This window comes from Ostrea edulis, chromosome 9, assembly GCF_947568905.1.
Source record: "Ostrea edulis chromosome 9, xbOstEdul1.1, whole genome shotgun sequence".
Taxonomy (NCBI): domain Eukaryota; kingdom Metazoa; phylum Mollusca; class Bivalvia; order Ostreida; family Ostreidae; genus Ostrea; species Ostrea edulis.
In genome coordinates, this window is record NC_079172.1 from 74,428,506 (window position 1) to 74,451,138 (window position 22,633).

General features: G+C 36.3%; 1 protein-coding gene across 4 annotated transcripts in view; it reads left to right on the forward strand.

The window, feature by feature from the left end:
- Window positions 1-22,633, forward strand: part of LOC125659958 (uncharacterized) — a 141,595-nt gene that overhangs the window by 112,015 nt on the left and 6,947 nt on the right. For 3 of the 4 annotated variants that reach the window (XM_056150621.1, XM_056150622.1, XM_056150619.1), the window contains 5 exons: window positions 5,002-5,280; window positions 5,962-6,090; window positions 6,949-7,443; window positions 9,311-9,502; window positions 10,489-10,724. In XM_056150621.1, coding sequence (XP_056006596.1) covers window positions 5,007-5,280; window positions 5,962-6,090; window positions 6,949-7,443; window positions 9,311-9,502; window positions 10,489-10,724 — 1,326 coding nt within the window. In that variant the 5' untranslated portion in view covers window positions 5,002-5,006. The remainder of the gene's footprint in view (window positions 1-5,001; window positions 5,281-5,961; window positions 6,091-6,948; window positions 7,444-9,310; window positions 9,503-10,488; window positions 10,725-22,633) is intronic. The other variant, XM_056150623.1, reaches the window with a different exon arrangement.

Consider the following 22,633-nt stretch of genomic DNA (forward strand, 5'->3'; position numbering starts at 1 on the left):
TTATGCATTATGTATACTGACATTGTATCATATCAAATAAAACCTCAACACAAATTTTATTGATACATGAATATTAACATCTTATCGAATACATTTGAATTTGAAATTTCGACGTACAGCGGTAAGTCTATTTTAAGTATATATCCATTAGGCCATATCTATGAAATGAAAATATTTATGAATAAATTACACTCAAGCTTGAAAGTAATCATTATGGCATGTTACTGAAAAGTTATAACACACATATGATATAGTCCTGCAATGCATGTATGCGATTTTTCTTAATACATATATTTATGTATTCGTGAATGAAGTTCCTACGCTTAAAACTATCTTGGTCTTCATGCATTTTGTTGATCATTCCTTACACTGTTCAAATGAAGGAAAACTTATATAATTAGTATAACATGAATGTGTTGTAAAGCAAAATGTAATAACCAGGCATGTATCGTCATTTTTCATGGGGGGGGGGGGGGGGGGGGGGGTACAACAGGAAGAAAAAATGGAAAATTTGATTTTTCAAAATGTCTTGCCATTCAAAATAATAATTCAAAGAGATGAACGAAGACAGCAATAAAACAAAACAAAAAACCCAAACAAATCAAGATGTTTTGTCCGATGTTCAAAATCCTAAATCGGGGGTGGGGGGGGGGGGGTAAAGAGTTTTTTTTACTTTGACTGCCTCATTAATTTCCCCTTACGCTTCATTTTCTGCAATCGTTGGGTGTGGGGTGGGGTGGTTAGAGTCCTCTACTATGAATGCCTCATAATATATTAATTTTCTTAATTGATGGTGGCTGGGGTCAGGGGGGGGGGGGGGGTGTCACCAATATATCTTTTATTTGCATTACAGATTCAGATTTTTTATTTCCTTAAGCTATACAGCTCATCGGTTATAAATACAACGGTGATAGTCTTACCGATATATCTATCTTGTAGTACAAAGTATGATAAGAGGTTCACCTAAGTTACCTTGGTTCTGCTGTTCAGCTGCTGTGATTATAAAACGATTTTTTCTATACATATTCCTATATACAACCCACCTCTGGTACTGTAAAAGTGGTTATTTACGCTGCGGGTTAAGTACGCGTTTTTCCACGTCCGACATTATGTGTGGGGGGAAATACGCGGTAACTCAATATGATAGAATGTTATATCAAACATTTATAGCTATACGTGTGGGGGAAATTTACGCCCTTATTACGTGACTGCGTAATTAGTGTAAGTTTTCCCCACGTGTAAATAACCACTTTTACAGTATATCCAGGGTTCCGAGATTGCCCAACTCTCTATTTTGTATTCCCTAAAGGATTCATGAGATTGACCACTGCTCGTTATCTTCACATTTAAATGTAAGGTCTCACAATAAGGAATCCATATGAATATTTCAGGAGATAATTTCTAGGTTTAGGTTTTCTTACTTCCCTACTTTGGCCTCACCTTATCCCCAGGGACCATGGTTTGACGAAACTTGAATCTACTTTATGTCAAGAATCTTTCATGCAAAGAACTGCGAACGATAGTAACGTTTCGCCGCCTACCTTCGGGTCAATTTTCAAAAGTTAATATATTTTAAATGATTTTTATATCATTATAGATAATCATGTGATTTTTCATAAAAGTTGACTTATTTGACCAAACAAAGAGAGATAACTCTATGAGTTGGATTGAAATTAGGCCAATTCAACTTAATTGATATATTATCATCCCCGTCCGCCCCTCAAAAATTGGCCCACCCTGATTTTTTTTATTTTGTGAAATTTGCGATTTCCGGAATATTTTCATGTCTGACTCCGGTATTTACACTTCTTGTTTACATTTCCAGTATAACAACGTGAAAAGCCACGTGAGGAAAATAGATCTATATGGTTTTCTTAATTTCTCGCGTTCTTACAGACGTAAGTCTTGAAGAAGTTAGGTATATTTCTGTTTGAAATTAAAGCTTAACCTGGAATGATGTCTGTGAAAATAACATAGATTGATATCCACCTGTCATTAAATGATGTGCCTCTGTTGAAAAAAAACCCATGTCTTTAATATTTTTCTCAGAAAAAAAATTAAAAAATAAAATCCTCCCATCCGCCCCATACGTTTTGTTGACCCTGTATAGTAATCTACTAATTAAGTTGAATTGGCCTTAAGTATTGCACTATATGAATCAATGGAAAACGGAAAATATTTTTAAAACATCAACCCCCGTGAAACACAAATTCTTTTTTGCAGGTATTATACTTTGTTTTTTAGCGAATCTTTAACTTAAACTTTTGTTGTTTCACGGATACACAAGTTTACAGACCAAAATAGCGAAAATGTTCACTCTATGAACAACTGAAAATGATTTTAAAGAGTGAGAAAGGAAGACTAACAATATTTTACTCTATAGTATAATGTAATTTGACAAATCAAATGGTCATTTATTGATATCAATATACATTTTGAAATAAATGATGTTTTAAACCCCGGTTCCAATTAACATAATTTTCTACCTAATCAAAAGGAGTAGAAATTAAGAGTAATTATTTAATCAACACTGGTATTAAAGTTAATAATCAATTACTAATGGATTCTACTTTGTATTTAATCAACACTGGTATTAAAGTTAATAATCAATTTCTAATGGATTCTACTTTGTATTTAAAAAAATATCATTGGCAAAATTACAAAGCTTTTTAAACTATATGAGTTGATAATGTTGGCGGGAATCCAAAGTTAACGTGTGTAGTTCTTTTCTGGCTCAGTGGTTCTTGAGAGATTATTAAATGACAGCACTCTGTTTTTGGCTTTTCCTGATTATCTTCCCTTTAAAGGGGTGTGACCCTTTATTTGAACAAACTGAAATCCCCTTCATCCAAGGATGATTTGTAACAGACGCTGGACAAATTTTGATTAGGAAAGCTCACTTGAGACTTCGGCACAGGTGAGCTAAAATGGAGAAGTAGAAAAGCAAACAGGTAACATAATGATTTCTGAAGACTAGAAATTGTGCAAACTCGGGTGACCGATAAAATCTATATCTTCTTTTTATTTTTTACAACTTGGAAGACAACCCCTTATGACAGTAGAATATATCAAAATCAATGTGAGAATTCTTTAGAATCTTTCCAACGGCAAACCTATAACCCTGCAATGTGTAAATGAGACAAAACCACCCCGAGACATTTAGTGTGATCTAATAGCAGGATGTCCCAATATCATCTCTGTATTAGCAAACTATGTGGTTCAGGTGGTCGCTGTGATGCATGAGTCTTATATATCCTGATCAAGTTCTTTAATACGCCGGTTTCGAGATATACCCGAGTTATTTCCCTTTGGAGAACTCTCGTATATAGTGAGGCGCGAAACAATTTGTTTACACGCGGGAGTGGGACTAATATTCATCAGTGCGTAAGTGAATGTACTCAGTAAGTTTCTCATACACTGTTAGATCACCCGAAATCGACTGATACACAAACTAAGTAAGTTATAAGTATTTAGGAAGTAATTAAATACAAAGAGTTCTTATCACATCACGTTATTTCGTTGGGCATAAGTACCATATCAAAGACATTACTTGCAAATATGACATTGTTTTTATGTTTCCACTTTAGTAAAACATTTCTTTCGATAGTATTTTGTATTTATCACATTTACATATTAAAAGAGAAGCTGCCTTTAATACATTTCATCGTCTTCCTCGCTGACTGTAGGTCCACTCTGTCCCACTTAGTCATTCAAAGTTCCACTAAATGCACCTCCTACACAGAAGAGTTCGTATCTCGAAACTGGCGTATTAGTTATTATTCCGATGACATGTGTGAGGAACATATTTATCATATATACATCTCATCCCCCTCCCAAGACCAACGATCTGACACATCGATACATTTTAAATACGGTATTCGTCTGGTATTTTCGATGTTCTAAATTACGTGATTATAGAAGTCACTGTTAAGACTTTTTGTGACAATTCAATTACAGTTAATGATATGTACCAACACATTGGATCAACACAAACAAGTTTTCATTTTGGTTGTTCATGTTTTGTGGTGATACAGATCTTGAAAGTAAGTAAAAAGTCGAAAATTGTCCAATATGTCAGATATCAGATGGTCTGGGACTCTTCTAGGAAGTTTGTGCATTATGACTAAAGCATTTTACCAAAATTACGTTGTACACTACCTGTAAGTACATTAGCAATACCGAGTTTCAGATTTTGAAATTATGAACGACCTTTCATTTTGTCTTTGTTCAACTATTCGATAAGACGGATTACAATTGCAGTCCTAAAACCATTATGTAATATTCAATGCGGAGAGAGATCATTTGATATGTTACACAAGGAACAAGTGACTTCCTAATGATAAAGTTTTGTTTACTGCATATGAAATCAATGACTATAGCATAACTTATGCACTCAATTACTTAAGTTCTCATACCCATTTGAATTTTCAATTCAAGTGCGCAATAAATCAAACACGCATTTAAAAAGTCTTTCCTTTATGCAAGGTGAAGGTAACGAACAGTGATCAATCTCATAACTCCTATAAGCAATACAAAATAGATGGTTGGGCAAACACGGACCCCTGGACACACCAGAGATGGGATTAGGTGCCCAGGAAGATACAGATCTATGCGATATTATTTCATTGTGATTTCCCGCGCTTGCGAAGGATTTCAACTAGTTATTTTGTATATATTTACAGCCTTTTTCCTTGAGAAAGGTCTGAAGGTTCTCATCTAAGGTTTCCTCTTTCTTTTTGATTTCTTCTAATGCTGTTTTCAACTCTCTGCAACAAGCCAGCATCTTATGTTATACATAGAAATGTTTGTCTTCAAATAATAACATTAAAGCATCGGTCTGCTATTTGTTTAGAGGTCAGTTGAGTTGGAGCACCTGCTGTCGGATGGCTCAGTTGTTTTATCACCAAACTAGACACCCAGGCGGGGGGGGGGGGGGGGGGGGGCGGTGCTCGAATTTAACTTTTGGTCTCTTCCGTTGCATTTTTGCTCTTTCTGTTACAGGTGAAATGGAGAACAGCAAAAGTAGCAAAAGCGATGAAGGGAGTGATGATAAAGACGATGATACAACAGACAGAAGGAAAACACCTGAATTTGAAGACAAGGTCGTATCTAAACTTTTGCGGAGGATCGGTGAAAAAAGTTTAATTCCTTTGTTTTCCCAACAACGCATCACTATGGAGATGTTAATGGATCTAAATCATGCAGATCTTCGTGAAGTAGGGATCGACATATTTGGTCAAAGGCATAAGATATTGACTGAGGTAGCACGACTGAAGCGAGGTAAATACCTACTGATATACTTGAGGAATATACTTAACAAACTGTGAAGTCGTTATGCAGGAGTTAAAACGCTTTCATCATAGTTAATTACCTCACATATCAGTCAAACTAGAGAGTGATAAAAAATTGAAAGACACATAGCATTCCATCCTAATTCCAATAGTCCCCACCTACTGGTCTTTCACATTGCATGAACTGAGGAAGTTTTGGGGACATTAACACATTAATCGCAGACAAAACAGTTAGAAATGTAAAGATTATTATACATGAATTGTTAAATCTAGAAATTATATACACGAATAAATGGATAATAATGATTTTATTTTACGTTACCTAGAGAGATATCTATTACACATTGCCTGTCATTTCGATCATAAACAGTTTCTGGGCATCGCTCTTGTTGAATAATTCACAAAACATTAAGGCAGTAAAAGTTGATAGAACACCTGATTTACTGACACAAAGCATCAAATAACACTAATCTTCTGTATGTTTGACCCAGACACATATACACTTATCATGTCATGCCATTCTATCATAATGGTAATGACCATTGATTGATCCTGTTGAGGTATTCACAAAGGAAGGGAAGGAATGCTTTATGATATAGAAATACGAACGCTTCGAATTCGCAATATTTGTAATCTCGTGTGTGCTTAAATATATCACTTGACATTGTAGAGAGGGGACAGAGAAACAAAGTTTCTCGATGTGGACTACATCCCTTCAATACCACGTGTCCCGGGCGAAAACGGAAGCTGGAAAACCAAAATGTTATGACAAAGAAAATGAGATTAGGGGTCAGAAATGGTAAATTTTAACTAGCTGTTGTAAAGACAGTAACGCACACCTCTAGACGTTACACAATTTTACATTATACAATGTCTTTGTCGTGATAACCCTATGAAAATAGAGTATATGTTATTAGAGGTGGCTGGGAGCTTGCACACCCATAATTCTTGTATATGAAATTTTGTTGTTGTTGCTCTTCAGAATTTTTCATTCATATTAAGATACTACCACCTGTATTTGAAATACTGCAATTTTAGACTAATTCTTACCACTCAGGGTTGTAACTGTGGTTTTTTAAATAAACTTTGAAAACCTTTCACGACATGGGAGCTCCATTTTCAGGTTATACCCGAAATATCCATGATATTGACTTCTGATACATTTCGCTTGGCGAAAAAAATAATCATTACCTTCAACTTAGTTTCGACGCAGACACGCAGTAGCTCAACTAACCTGAGATCGTGTCATGGCCACCCAAACCCAACATAGGATAGTGATTTTTCCTTCATAAAACGCTCGGCATTTAGAGGTAAGAATCACGGGTCATAGGGATAAGACCTTGAAAACGGACGTCCCGTGTCGCGACAAGTGTTCGCACGTGAAATAACCATTAATGCTACGACCTTGAGCGCTAAGCATATATCTAAATTTGTGTTACTACACCTTCAGCTGGTGACGTCTCAATATGAGTGAAAAATTCTCGAGGAGACCTAAAACAAACAACCAAATTACCAATGATATGGGCTCGCACTCATGACCTCCCAGTTATGTAGTGAACACTGCAACCACTGAGCTACCATCGGTTTATAACCTGAATATTATGATAATTTCTTTTATTGTTTTCATGTTACAAAGAAACATTTTATTTGTGTCTAGTGCACGCAGAAGTGCCTGTTGTAGTCTCTACTGCCTCCAGTATACAACCTCATACATCTGTGACAACCAGCAGTCCCTCTGTCTGTCAGACTACACTATGTCAGTCGTCTCAGGCACAGACCTCGTCAGCTATCGCTTCGTCTTCACTGCATGTTGGATCAACAGCAAGTAGTGCTGTATTAGCAACACCAATACCAACGACAGCAATACCAACAACAACTACAGCATGTACACCAACGACCGTAACAACAGCAGTAACTTCAGCAACATCAATCACTGCCTCAGTCTCAACAACAATATCAGCGATACAGAACCCTGCAACAACAGCCACCTCATCATCAACATCCTCTCTGGTCTTATCTTCTACAGTCAATCTCTTGTCAAACACCACGACAACACCCAGCCATACGTTAACGACATCCAGCGTACCGTGTGTTTCCAGATCGGCTCAAACAGGAAGTAACGTTTTACCAGTCCCTGCCCCTTGTGTGCATTGTGAGTAGCAACAGAACGTGGAGATTTTTCTCGGACTTTATTTCACATTTTGTTCATTTTCACCAGATTTGTTTAAAGGACACATCTCGTGTTTTCAAAGTATACAGAATTATCTGCATTTTGTCTTCCTTATGCTTATAGAAGTTAATTGTAATAGTTCGTTCACTGAAGTATTGCGATAATTTGCCACAATACGGACTTAAATCTAAGCCCCGATTTCAAAAAGCCTAGTTAATTAGATAGGTAGTCACGTGATACAGTGACGTCATATGCGACCTTCGTCGATCAACTTGTTGTAATAGTAGTGTTAGATATTTTAAAAAACTCGGGTTTTAGGGGCCTAATTTATTTACCATGGATAACATTTATTTCGATGTTGACAAATTTCCCGAGTCTTATATCTTTTAGCCACCAGTGCATACAAATAGCGACCCAAATGTAGCGAGGAAAGCGAATATGAAATCTGCCTAAATTTGAGAATAAATAATGTTTACATGGGATCACTGTCTAAACACTATTTGGGATGCCATTTCTGTAAACAACTGTAATTAGCGTTGTTGCTTTTCTAAAACAAACAGTGCAATTATTATAAAATTTATTTTTGGAGAAGTTAGATAGGCCTAAATTATAATACGATTATGTAGCATTGACAACTAGGCCTATTGTCACGGGTGCATTTCGGGGAAACAAATATAATAAAAATGATCAAACTTATTGTGAAAATCACAATACTTTGAAATCATTTTATTCAAGCAATTTTATTAATCATTATATTTTGTTATCTACTCGTTGTTACTTAGGAAGTGGGAGCGCGGCGTGCTGTTGTTGTAAACACGTACGCGTTCCTTAAAAAAAATGAAAGCATTATAATTCAATTCAAAGTTGGGAAATATCATATTTTATTATTTATAATTGAAAGTTCTATTATCTTTTATCTTTAAATTTCGTTTTTAAAACTACCAGTTGGTAGACACTGCTAGCAAAGTTCTGTCTATATGTTGTTACAAGGTGAAGGTCAGTTGGTGCGAGTGTGTATTGAATTTGAGAGCAGAACGGAATGCATATGCGGTAGGCCTATATGTAACAGTGCGAAGCTTCGATAGAACCATTTTCTCGCAGTTTATATACGTCTTTGTCCAAGAGCTTGTTTGAAAAAGTACAGGGACAAATTCTACTGGGGGTTTTTTATGGCAAAGTCGTTGTGCCGACAAAAATATTCACGTCTTGTCCCTCATACCTTCCTTCGAAAATTGAAAAAAACACAGTCCAAATCATCTCTACTGACAGCAAGTACACCCTTAAACGGCACAAAACAACCCAATGCAGTGTTATTTACAAGCCGTTAATGTGATAATTGTTTGTTTGTCAATTAAATCTAATCTGTTTATGAAATGTCTAACAACTGTTTTCAAATCTTCTCGCTCGAGGTCGCATATGACGTCACAGATAATGGCGCGTAAAATATCGAGGAAAATATTCATATCGCAAGATTTGAATTTCATCGCTATCAAACTCGAAAACTACGCAAACTGTTTCTTTTAAAACACATGTAAAGTAGTTTTAGGCATGAAATGAATTAATTTTGCTGAAAAAATTAAAAAGTTTAAAAACATGCGATGTGTCCTTTAATGATGACGTATTAATGGCATGACATTCGTAGGCAAAGATATATGAAAACCATAATCATGCTATAGCATATGGTCCGAATGTCTTCTCTCCAGTTAGTTAGAAAGTTTAACTCCCAGATACCTGAAAACTGATAAGTAATAGGTATATTTAAATGTGATCTATAAAAAATCGTCTCATAACAACATCTACAGTGGTTTCTGTCTTTATTTTGATTGTATGATATGTACATGTATTTTAGGTACACAAAACACAATTACAGATGAAGAGAACAATTTCCTACGATACTTTCTTCTTGCTCAGCTTTGTACGCAGGCCTTGCGGATTCTGTTCGACTCATTTGTCAAACCTGTGTCTCTGACAAATCACCTACAGAATGTAAAACCAAAATTAAAACACTGTACAGCGCAACAAAAAGCCATCCTATATCCTGGTAAGAAGTTTATAATTGAATATATAAATCCACAATCAAGGTATCTAATGTTCATTTAGCACAATGTGATACTTATAACTAAGGCTGAGTTTTGTGCTGTTTAAACAGTCACCCAACCAAACATTAACATATTAACATACATGTATCTCTGGTCGATTATCTAATGAAGGTACATATGATATATTTGTACACCCTGTGAGTACAAGTAGATCAGTTACCTAATTGTGTTTACCTGTGGACCAGTTACATCAACAAACACTGCTGCACCTCTTTTTACACCTGTTTTAGGTGCTGATGAACCAGTTACCTCGGAATAATATGATATATATATATATTATCTATTATTATAACAAAGTTGCTTTCGTCCCGTGGCCTTTTTCGTCCTCTCTCAACCTTTTATATTTCCAAACGGTTTCAATACGTTTTAATTTGTTTCGACACAGTTGTGTTAAACGTACATTTCTTTCTCGTAAGGCAACCACGTAGAAAGGACTGAAAATAAAATGGCGACAAATATTCCCCTGAATACAGTTTCTATTCTACATCCTACTGTTGGCTCAGATATACTGTTTACCTCAACATTCGTTGACACATATATTCTTGTACACCTTAATGTAGATGCAGGTGAACCAGTTACCTTAACACGCATTGATGAATATCTTTTTAACACTGTGGTGTAGTTGCATATAAAACCTTTACCACAACACTTTAACATACTATTTTCTCTTCTAAGTGCTACTGTAAGTGTCGATACACCAGTTACTTCAACATACTTTTGATGAGTCTTTTTAACATTCTAAAGTAGGTGTCGGCGAAATGGTTACCTCAAAGGACTTTAACATATCTTTTGTACGCCATAATGAAGATGCCGGTAGACCGGTTACCTCAACATACTTCGATAAATTTATTGTCTATACCATAAAGTAGATACAAATGAACCAGTTTCCGCAACAAATTCTAATATATTTTAGTGAATTTTACTGTAGTTGCCGGGGGACCTGTGACCTCAGCAGACTTTGATACATCTCTTCTGTACACCCTGCTGCGTAACACAGTGAAAATCACACCTCCAACGAGTGGATGGAATAATGAACCAAATCCTGTTGACATCTCAAAGGGAGACGATGTGGAGAGAATAAGATTCGCCAGGAATTTTTTATGTCATGGTAAAACGTCCATGGATCAAATAACATTCAATTCAAAATGGACATGTCTTTCTGAGGTTTGTGCTGTTTCCTTGTTTTGTATGTGTGGATACAATGTATCATAGGCGAGTAATTTTAATCGTGGAAACAAATTTCCAACTTTGCCAGAATATAACATATGAAATTTTAAGAAATGGAGCAATATTCCACAATAAGGGCCTAGGATTAGCTTTCCTTGAAGAAACATTTTGGGTTATCATAATCCCATAAATTAATTGTTGTGTATTGCAAAAGGGTGAATTGTTTACAACGGTTTTGTTTGACTGCAGTTGGAATTAATATGACTCTTATCCGCCGTGATCCCTATATCTATATCAGGCAAACGGAGTAATCCATAGTTAAATCATTAGGTAAAGAACGCGGTCTAATAATTTGTAGGAACACGACAGACAGCATTTGATCAAATGGAAGGTTATATTTGCAAATTAGATCATTAGAACGACCGTAGAATTGCAAAGTGTTTACTTTAAACTAGATTTTTGAAACCCTTGTAAGTTTAATTCATTCATCAGTAAGCTATCTCAATTAAAAATGTCATACACAGAAAATATTATCGTGTATCGAATGTTTAGTGCCACGAGTTATATTACAGATTACATATACATGTACCTATATCAACATCCTTGATATAGAACCTTGGAACTGTGGTAAGGTTTCCTTTGCCAAAAGCCACATATATATCCTTGACACATTTCTAAAGCCACACATATATCCTTGACACATTTCTAAAGCCACACATACATATATATCCTTGACACATCCCTCTGGCTGATGAAGTCTCATCTATTTAATTAAGATTCCAAGAATTCGAGAAAAGAACGTCTAATACAGTACCTTTCTGTGACCTATTCCGTTGTAGGCAGAATTTAAACCCAGGCAATTTGATGACTGAGCTATTCTGGATATCAGTATGATAAATGCATTTTACATGGCAAGGCTCTGAAAGGCAAACTATCGCAGATAATATGTGAGAAGAAACAATTGTCGTTCAAAGTTTTTACGTTGTAAATTTTATGTTGATAAGCATAACAAAGTTGCACAATAATAGTGACATTTCTATTTTTGTCCCTCGCAGGGGATGTTGATTTGGATCTCCGTCTATCAGTGTGTCCGTATTTTCCAGACTATGTCTCTGAAAGTTACTCTCTATGCTTTGAATAAGACCCTTTTGATTTTGGTCAAAAGGTCAAAGACCAGGGATGAAGGTCAGAAATGGTTTCCAGATGATAACTTTAGAGTTCACCAAGGATGATAAATCTCTAGAACATAAGAAAGGCCTCTATTGATTCTCAGATCAAAAGATGAAAGATCAAGGTCACAATTCGTAAAATGTATCAAAAATAGTTTAAGATTGTAAAGCTATTCCCCCACTCTTTCAATCGTTTCGCAAATTCTATGGTCGTTATAACGATCTAGTTCGTCAATACAACCTCGCATTGGGTCAAATGCTGTCTGACGTGTTTCATACCGATTGTTAAGCCGTTCTTGGCACACTGATTTTGACTGCGGATAACTTCGTTTACCTGATCAGGATATGGGGCTCACGGCGGGTGTGACCGGTCAACAGGGGATGCTTACTCCTCCTAGGCACCTGATCCCACCTCTGGTGTGTCCAGGGGTCCGTGTTTGCCCAACTATCTAATTTGTATTGCTTGTGGGAGTTATGAGATTGATCACTGTTCGTTATCTTCACCTTACACCAAGTGTTTATTTCTAAGATCAAAGGTCCGTGATTTTTGTCTCCATAATCTGAGATTAGGGGATATAGTTTTTAGCTCACATGAGCTGAAATCTCAAGTGAGCTATTCTGATCACCTTTTGTCTGTCGTCTGTCTGTCCGCCCGTCTGTCCGTAAACTTTTCACATTTTCGTCTTCTTCTCCTGGGTCACTGGGCCAATTTCAAACTTTAGACTGTCCGTGTATCTGTTTGTCCGCAATAATTCTGATATTGGGCATAATGTTTAAATGGATGGTGATAAGACTTTCATATTTCCCGTATAATATATTTGACAAGTCCTGTGGGAATTCGGATTAGAATAGGTCTTCAATACCCCTTTCTTGTCATATTTAGTTATCAGTCATTCAAAAAATTATTTAACTAAACAACACTCTGATTCTACGCACAATTATTTTGAAATTTATATAAAAAACATGATAGAGTTCTTCACTGACGACATATTCGTAGTCTTTGGTGATCATGTTTTCCAACAATCTGTTTCGAATTTTCATGGAAAAAAAATGTGCCCCGTTATTAGCTAACCTGCTTTTATATTCTCATGAGGCAGAATGTATTCAAAAGCTTTCATAAAAGAATATATCTCTTGCTGTGGCCTGCAACTCGACATTTAGATATATTGACGATGATTTATCTATTAGCAATAACCAATTTCATTCATATGACGATTCGATATATGCCAGTGAACTCGAAATAAAAGACACCTCAGGGTCTTCCACATCTGCTTTAAACCTAGATATCTTCATTTAACATAAAAGTGAATGGCAAACTAACAACTCAATTCTACACACACACACACACACACACACACACACACAAAAACCGGGATGAATTCACCTTTGCCATCGTCAACTTCCCATATCTATGCAGCAATATTCTATTATCATGTGCATATGGTGTTTATGTTTCTTAACAGATTCGAAACGCTAGAGCTTTTTCTACATATGATGAGTTTTTAAATCGAGACAGCCTACTGAGAAATTGATGTCACAGAGGTTGCAACTCTCTCGTTAAAAATTAGCATTTAGCAAATTCTGTGGTCGTTATAACGATCTACTTTGCCAATACAACCTATCATTGGGTCAAATGATGTCTGACGTGTTTCATACCAATTAGTAGACTGTTTTTAGCTCACCTGAGCTTTTCTGATCACCCGTAGTCCGGCGTCCGTCCGTCTGTAAACTTCTAACATTTTTGTGACGAATTCAAAAGTCGAATTTCATGCAACTTTATTCATGACTATTCCTCGTGAAAAGGATGAAAAACTACATCAAAATTAAATAGAATCATAAGAGAATCATTCTTATAATGAAAATATGAATCTTATACATTTTGTAGTATCTGTTATGATAAATTTGGCAAGAGACTAAGTAACTGACATTGACAATAAAATATTGCAATACGTGTTGACATAATTGACTGGCAATGCACGATAGGTTAATTACACATGTAACTATAGTTATTATGAATCTCACTGATGAATGAAATAACGCTTAATTACAGAAAAATAAAATACTTTCAAACTGCAAGTAAACCGAAAGTAGACTTATCAAAACAAGTTACATTTTGCACTCACAGATCGAAAAAATATACAAAGTTATATGCTTATAACAGTAAAAATTGTACATTTACAGTACTTTCATACAAATTTCATGAGTGCTTACTCCTTTGGGGGGCTTTAATCACAAAAATAAGTAGCAGGCATATCACTGATTCCACTCCGACACTCTTGGGCGGAAACAATACAAGTCATAAAAGGAAAAACCCGTAACGGACAAATATATTACTCAAAATTTGATAAGGATCATATATATTTTTATGTTTAAAAAATTAATAACTGCATAACTGGCAATATTGTGTCCAAGTGAAATCAAAAACGTCTTCAACAAACTTGCACGTGCATTTCATGCCATGGGAAATGCGTTTCTCATCACAGTTTATGCTTTTGCTACCATTACACGATTTTCACTCAGGCATCGGTGTCTGATTCTTTCTAAAATTTCAAACTCACTTGAGTGTTTACACTACGTTTATCAACACAATGCCCCTTCAACGTGTAAGGCGTCGTCTGACGACAGAACAACTGGGCAGATGTATTGGAATGCTTGACGCTGGCTATTCACAACGTGACGTTGCAAATGCACTAAACGTCAGCCAGAGCGCTGTAAACAGGGCCTGGAACCGGCAGCAAACTTTTGGTACAGCAGCACACCGACATGGGGGTGGTTGTCAGAGGTCGACAACCCAACGCGAAGACCATTTTGTGGCTCTCCAGGCACGACGCCATCCCTTCTGGACAGCAATCAGCCCATGTAACGACCTCCTGAACGCCTCGGGGGTGAATGTGTCCACTCAGACGATACGGAATCGGTTTCACAATGCAGGTCTCAACTCGAGAAGGGCATGTGTTCGAGTCCCTCTGACTGTTCAACAGAGGCGGGAGCGATTGGACTGGGCTGAAGATCATGTCACTTGGACACAGAACGATTGGGTTCAAGTTCTGTTCACCGATGAGTCCAGGTATTGTTTGGACTTTACAGACAGGAGGCACGGAGTGTGGCGACGACAACGTGAACGTTTCCATGATGCCAACATCAGTGAACATGGCCGTTATGGTGGTGGTTCCATCATGGTCTGGGGTGGAATCAGCAGGGATGGAAGAACAGGTCTTCATGTCCTGGAGAGAGGAACAATGACGGGGTGCGGTACCGGGATGAGATCCTTACGCTGGTGCTGTTGGCCCTGAGTTCATCCTGATGGATGATAACACCCGTCCTCATCGCGCCAGGGTGGTGGAGCAGTACCTTCAGCAGGAGACAATTGTCCGTATGGACTGGCCAGCGCGCTCGCCGGACTTGAACCCGATTGAGCATGTATGGAACATGCTGCAGGTTGCCCTTTCACACCGTAGAGCACAACCCACGACTTTGGCAGAGCTCGGAAACGCCCTCGTGGAAGAGTGGAACAACCTTCCCATTGGAAACATTCGGATGCTTATTGACAGCATGGCTCGACGTTGTCAAACCGTCATTGATGCAAGGGGAGGCCATACCCGGTATTGACACTTTATGGACTAAATGTAATGATGGACTATCCCCAAAAACTGTGTAATTCTTTCTCTGGTTTGCTGTTAACTTTTTGTAATGAAATGCCTTTTGGTGTTGTTATCAGATTTCAAACATTCCGTATTGATAAAAGTTCATGCCATTCATGAATTTTCATTCATAACCTGAGTAAACACATTTCTGAGTCAAATTTATGTCTTTTGTTAGTGATAAATTACACACATATAACCTAGTAATCCTTATCAAATTTTGAGTAGTATATTTTTAAACCTGGAAACACCACAATTTTTGACTTCTTCTAAAAAACCACTTGGCCAATTTCAACTAATGTTGGCACAAAGCACCCTTAGGTACAGGGAATTCTATATTGTTAAAATAAAGGGCCAGGCTACCTTTCACGGGGAGATAATCAAGAAAAGGTAAAAATAGAGTAGGGTCATTAAAAAATCTTCTCAAGAACCACTGAGCCAGAAAAGCTGAGATTTACGTAAAAGCTTCCTTATCTAGTGCAGATTCAAGTTTGTTCAAATCATGGCCCCCGGGGGTAGGATGGGGCCACAAGGGGGATCAAAGTTTTACATACAAATATATAGGGGAAAACTTTAAAAATCTTCTTCTCAAGAACCACTAAGCCAGAAAAGCTGAGATTAACATGAAAGCTTCCTGATATAATGCAGATTCAAGTTTGTTCAAATCATGGCCCCTGGGGGTAGGATGGGGCCACAATGGGGGATCAAAGTTTTACATACAAATATATAGGGAAAATCTTTAAAAATCATCTTCTCAAGAACCACTGAGCTAGAAAAGCTGAGATTTAAATGAAAGCTTCCTGACATAATGCAGATTCAAGTTTGTTCAAATCATGACCCCCGGGGGTATGATGGGGCCACAATAGGGAATCAAAGTTTTACATACAAATATATAGGAAAAATCTTCTTATCAAGAACCACTGAGCCAGAAAAGCTGAAATTTACATGCAAGCTTCCTGACATAATGCAGATTCAAGTTTGTTCAAATCATGGCCCCTGGGGGTATGATGGGGCCACAATAAGGGATCAAAGTTTTACATACAAATATATAGGAAAAATCTTCTTCTCAAGAACCATTGCGCCAGAAAAGCTGAGATTTACATGAAAGCTTCCTGACATAATGCAGATTCAAGTTTGTTCAAATCATGGTCCCTGGGGGTATGATGGGGCCACAATAGGGGATCAAAGTTTTACATACAAATATATAGGGAAAATCTTTAAAAATCATCTTCTCAAGAACCACTGAGCCAGAAAAGCTGAAATTTAAATGAAAGCTTCCTGACATAATGAAGATTCAAGTTTGTTCAAATCATGGCCCCTAGGGGTATGATGGGGCCACAATAGGGGATCAAAGTTTACGTAAAAATATATAGGAACAATCTTTAAAAATCTTCTTCTAAAGAACCCCTGGGCCAGAAGAGCTGAAATTCACATGATAGCTTCCTGACATAATGCAGATTCAAGTTTGTTCAAATCATGGCCACCGGGGGTTAGATGGGGTAACAATAGGGGATCAAAGTTTTAAATACAAATATATAGGAAAAATCTTTTAAAATCTTCTTAAAAACTATTGGGCCAGGTAAGTGAAAATTTACATGAAAGCTTCCTGACATAGTGCAGATTCAAGTTTTTGAAAATAATAACCCCCGGGGATACAATGGGACAGCAATACACAGGCAAATGTGCCTCACGTGAATTTCACGTGAAATGCTGTTCACGTGAAATTCACATGAACCTTTCACGTGAAATTCACGTAAATTTCATGTGAATTTCACGTGAAAAGTGATTCACGTGAAATTCACGTTAATATGTCCACATGAATTTCACGTGAATCACTTTTCACGTGAAATTCACGTTAAAATATTCACATGAATTTCACGTGAACAGCAATTCACATGAAATTCACGTTAAATTTTTCACATGAATTTCATGTGAAAAGCATTATATCACTTTTCACATTAGTTCCTTGCGAAAATTTTAATGTGATTTGATTTTCGCAAGGAAATAATGTGAACGTTGATTCACGTGAATTTCACGTGAAAAGATTCACACGAATTTCACGTGAAATTTCTTCATGTGAAATTCACACGAACAATTTCACACGAATTTCACGTGAAAAGCTATTCACGTTAAAAATTTCACAAGAAAAGCGATTAAAGTGAAATATTCACACTTCTTAATATATTCAAGCGAAAAAATAAATAAAATTAAGGTAAAATATAAAACGATATGGAGATTAGGCAATTCAAAAGTTAGAGTACATTTATAAAATGTAGGCAAACGACCAATAAAGTAGATCCTGCTCACGCCTCCCTCTCCTCGTTTATTTGTGAAATTATAAACTTGCATTGTAGTTCTGTACGCAGTATGATTACATGTACTTTCCACACATGATTTCTCTCATTTCCCATCATTTTTTCTCTTAAGAATTAAAATATAAACTAGTTCTAATTGTAACGGGGACCGTTACAGATGTTCCCCAAACCTCCCCCAATTAAAAAGTGATGTCCTTGTGAATCTATAGGAAAAAATCATTTTATTTTAGCCTTTAATTACATGTAGTACGTTCAATATGGTCATTTCAGTACCAAGAAATGAAAGAAAACGTTGCACGTGCATACACGCGCACGCGTGTATGATTCCGAATTTTTGTTGATGTCGTTCAACAGGCATTTGTATCATATACCCACAGTATGAATTTCATAACGTTTCCACCAAATATAAGGAAGTTATAGCGATTTTAAAATCGTCCAATCAGAAATCAGCACACGTGCATGCACGTGCTGAGCAGTAATTCTAACCACAGCAATTTGTAAGGAGTACCAAGATACATCTAAACCCCTAATATGAATAGAATTTGATGAAAAACAAAAACGTTATCGTCCTTTAAAAATTGAACATCTAAAAAACGTTGCACGCGCATGCGCGTGTGTGTTGGCATTTTTTGTTACACCAACATATAGATACACATATTGTCTACATATGCTGTGAATATCATCTCATTCGCTTCATAAATAAGATAGTTACAAACGTTTTAGCATTATCCAATCAAAATGAAGCGCACGTGCATGCGCGTGCAAATTGGTAATTTTGACCATGTAAATCAGTTAAGGGTCTCAATATCTACCTATGATATGAATTTCAAGCCATTTCAATGAACAACAAAAAAGTTAGACTAATTCCAAAGTTAGCGTACAAATTTTGTAATGCGCGTGCACGCGCATGCGTGCGCGTGCTGGCAAAATAACTATTATTTTTCATATGTACAAATGATATACTATCATCCTATTTAGGTTTTATATCGCTTCCTTCAATATTCTGATTTTCCATTTTTTGTACCAAAATTGCAATGCACGTGCGCGCGCGTGCATGCACGTGCAAACAAAATGACTATCACTATGCACATCTACAAACGCTATACTATCATCCTGGAAAGTTTCATATCGATCCCTTTTGTAGTTTCTGAGAACACTACCGGACAAAAAAGTACCGGAGAAAAAGAATAATAATAATAATAATAAGAAGAAGAAACAGAGTAAAAACAATATGTTCCCAAACTTTGTTTGGGGAACATAATTAAATCTCCCATCATCATAGATATTAATGAAAGCATATTTTCCAACTACATGAAGAATCACTATATTGATAGAGTTAGAATATGCAACTTCAAAACCACGAAATTTTCTACACATAGAAAATTACTATTTTACAGCAAAATCAGAAAGAACTATGAATTAAAACTAATAAGACCATTTGAAATTTCCATTCGTGAGAGTAGTACGTTTTAAATAGCTAAGAATATTTGCCCACCCTTTAGAAATTGAAACTGGTGGATATTCAAAACCATGCATTCCAAAAGATTGTTGTTTTTGTCAGTTTTGTAAAACTACTGAAGATGATTTAAAGTTTTTATCTCGCTGCTTTATGATGTTAGTAACAGGCTACTTGTCGGAGTGCACTTGGACTGTATACATACATGTGATTTGAGGGTACTTATTGTGCAGGTGGGAAAAAATGCCATGATATTGTTTTCCGCTGTCGGTAGTTTGGCATCAATTTTAATTACCCCCCCCCCTCCTTATTAGATACATCGAGAATAATTACCGGTGTGATACCTTGGAAGCTGGTGTATGCATAAAATTAGACTTTTTGGAAATTGCTGATACACGCATGGAGAAATGAAAATTTTCTATAAGCCGTATTCACCATCCCGAATTTGTAGATCGTCAATCAAAAGGAAAACACAGATTTCTAGCACTCGGAAGAAAGCGAAAAACATAAACAATCCTTAACATTACTGTCCATGTATATTTAGATAACTTTTAAAAATATATCTATAAAGCTTTACACTGTAACAGTCAGATTCCGGTAATAGTTACAAGGCTGTGACGTCACACTCGAGTAAGCCGTCTGACGCGTCTGACGTATGCAAGACAGCGAATGTGAAAGTACATAGAAACTCTACAGGTAAGATGAGATTGAGCATTATAATATATAAATGTTCAGTGTAAATTCAAGCCATTAGGCTTATTACATTTATGTGATCTAACGTTCCTAATGCAACCGCTTATTTCAGACTGATGAGAATTACTTTAGACGGGGTACGTCAACGAATAGGCACGACAACGAAAATACGGAAGTCACTTCGGGGACGTGTCGCAGAATCGCATAACTCTACACGGTTTGTTAATATTTCCTTATTCATCAGAGAACATGGTAATCGTAATTCAGAACATAATTTTTATAATTTAATCGATCTATATATTGATTAGGGGTGCTAAGTAACGTTCTATTACCTTCATAGAGACATCATCGAGATCAGGCACGTTGAAGGGGGGGGGGGGGGGGGGTGATGTGTAACAATGTCCATCGATTGTTATATATATCGTAATGCCAATAAAATGTATATATATTGGTTGCTCCCCCCTTTAACAATAGTTTTAAATGAGAAGAATGTAAGCTTGAAAGCTCTATCAATGTCAATCGTTTCATTTTAAGCATTGCTTATGCATTTATATAGATTTCATCTAGATAATGAGGAATGCAAAGTCATTTTCAAATCGCCTCTGGACTAGAACATGACAATTTGAAAACATATTCCATGACTTCCTTCTGTATCTTGTATAATAATTATATTCTATTCTGTATAATGATATATAAAAGGTTATGTTTCTTTCAAACACAAATTATTGATAATTTTTCAACTTTTTCTTCTTCGTTTCTGCTACATCTACATGCAATTTCATTCATAGTACAGTATGTGTACATAAGGCTTAAGATGACTCCTTTTGTATATTGAACAGTCCTTTTAATACATAAATATTTCTTTTTCAGAGATTAAAAGAAAGAAAGAAAAGACAATGAAGACAACCATGTAAAAACAAATTCAATCAATTAAATTATCAGCAGATTGAAAGCAGATTTGTACTCCTTTTTGTGTTCATCTGAACCCGAGATTCAGATTATCAAAATATCCATGTATGATTTAACGTTATAAAGTTTATGTGAAATTCACGTGAATTTTATGTGAAATTCATGTTAAAGATTTCACGTGAAATTCACATGAATTTTATGTGAATTTCACGTGAAATTCATGTGAATTTCACGTGATTTTTTTTCGTGTGAATTCACATTTGATGCTCTTTTAACGTGAATTTCACATAGAAATTTTCACGTGAAATTCACGTGAATTTCACGTGAAATTCACGTGAGGCACATTTGCCTGTGTAGGGGATCAAAGTTCTACATACAAATATATAGGGAACAAATCTTTGACATTTACATGAAAGCTTCCTGACAAAGTGCAGATTCAAGTTTGTTAAAATCATGACCCCTAGGGTTAGGATGGGGCCACAATGTAAAACTTATATGGTACCAATTTTGATGCACCAGATGCGCATTTCGACAAATTATGTATCTTCAGTTATGCTCAACCGAAATGTTTGAAATCCGAAATAACAATGAAGGTTTAGAGCTATTATATGGAAAAACAGTGTGCCAAAAAAGTGGAGTCAAATTCATCTAAGGATAAGAGCTATGTGTGAGGGAGATAATCCTTAATTTTCAAATGAATTTCTAAATTTTAGAACAGGAATTAAATATACATCCGTATATTCGAGCTAGTAACGAAGTACTTACCTACTGGGCTGTACAGACCCTCGGGGACGAACAGTCCACCAGCAGAGGCCTCGACCCAAGGGTCATAATGTAAAACTTATACGTTACCAGTTTTGATGCACCAGATGCGCATTTCGACAAAATATGTCTCTTCAGTTATGCTCAACCGAAATGTTTGAAATCCGAAATAACAATGAAGTTTTAGAGCTATTATAGGAAAAACAGTGTGCCAAAAAAGTGGAGTCAAATTCATCTAAGGATAAGAGCTATGCGTGAGGGAGATAATCCTTAATTTTGAAATGAATTTCTAAATTTTATAACAGGAATTAAATATACTTCCGTATATTCAAGCTAGTAACGAAGTACTTAGCTACTGGGCTGTACAGACCCTCGGGGACGAACAGTCCACCAGCAGAGGCCTCGACCCAGGGTTCATAATGTAAAACTTATACGGTACCAGATGCGCATTTATGTCTCTTCAGTGATGCTCAATACGGGATCAAAGTTTTACATAACTAATAAATAGAAAGAAAAAATTAAAAACATTTCTCCTTCAGAACCATTGGGCTAAAGACGTTTACATTTGAACAAAAGCTTTCTGACATAGTGCTATTGAAGTTTGTAAAAATCATGGCCCCAGGGGGTAAGATGGGGCCACAGTAGGGGATCAAAATTTTACATACAAATATATAGGGAAAATAAATAAAAATCTTGTGAAAAATCACTGGACAGAAAAGTTTACATTTACATGAAAGCATCATGACATAGTGCAGATTCAATTTTGTAAAAAAACAAAACATGGTCCCTGGGAGTAGGTTCGTGCCACAATAGGAATCAAAGTTTTACATGCGAATATTTAGGGAAAATCTTTGAATATAAGCCAAGGTGACTCAGGTGAGCGAAGTGGCCCATGAGCCACTTGTTTGCAGATTGATTTGACTACAGATTATTCCGTTTACCTAATCAAGATATATGGTTC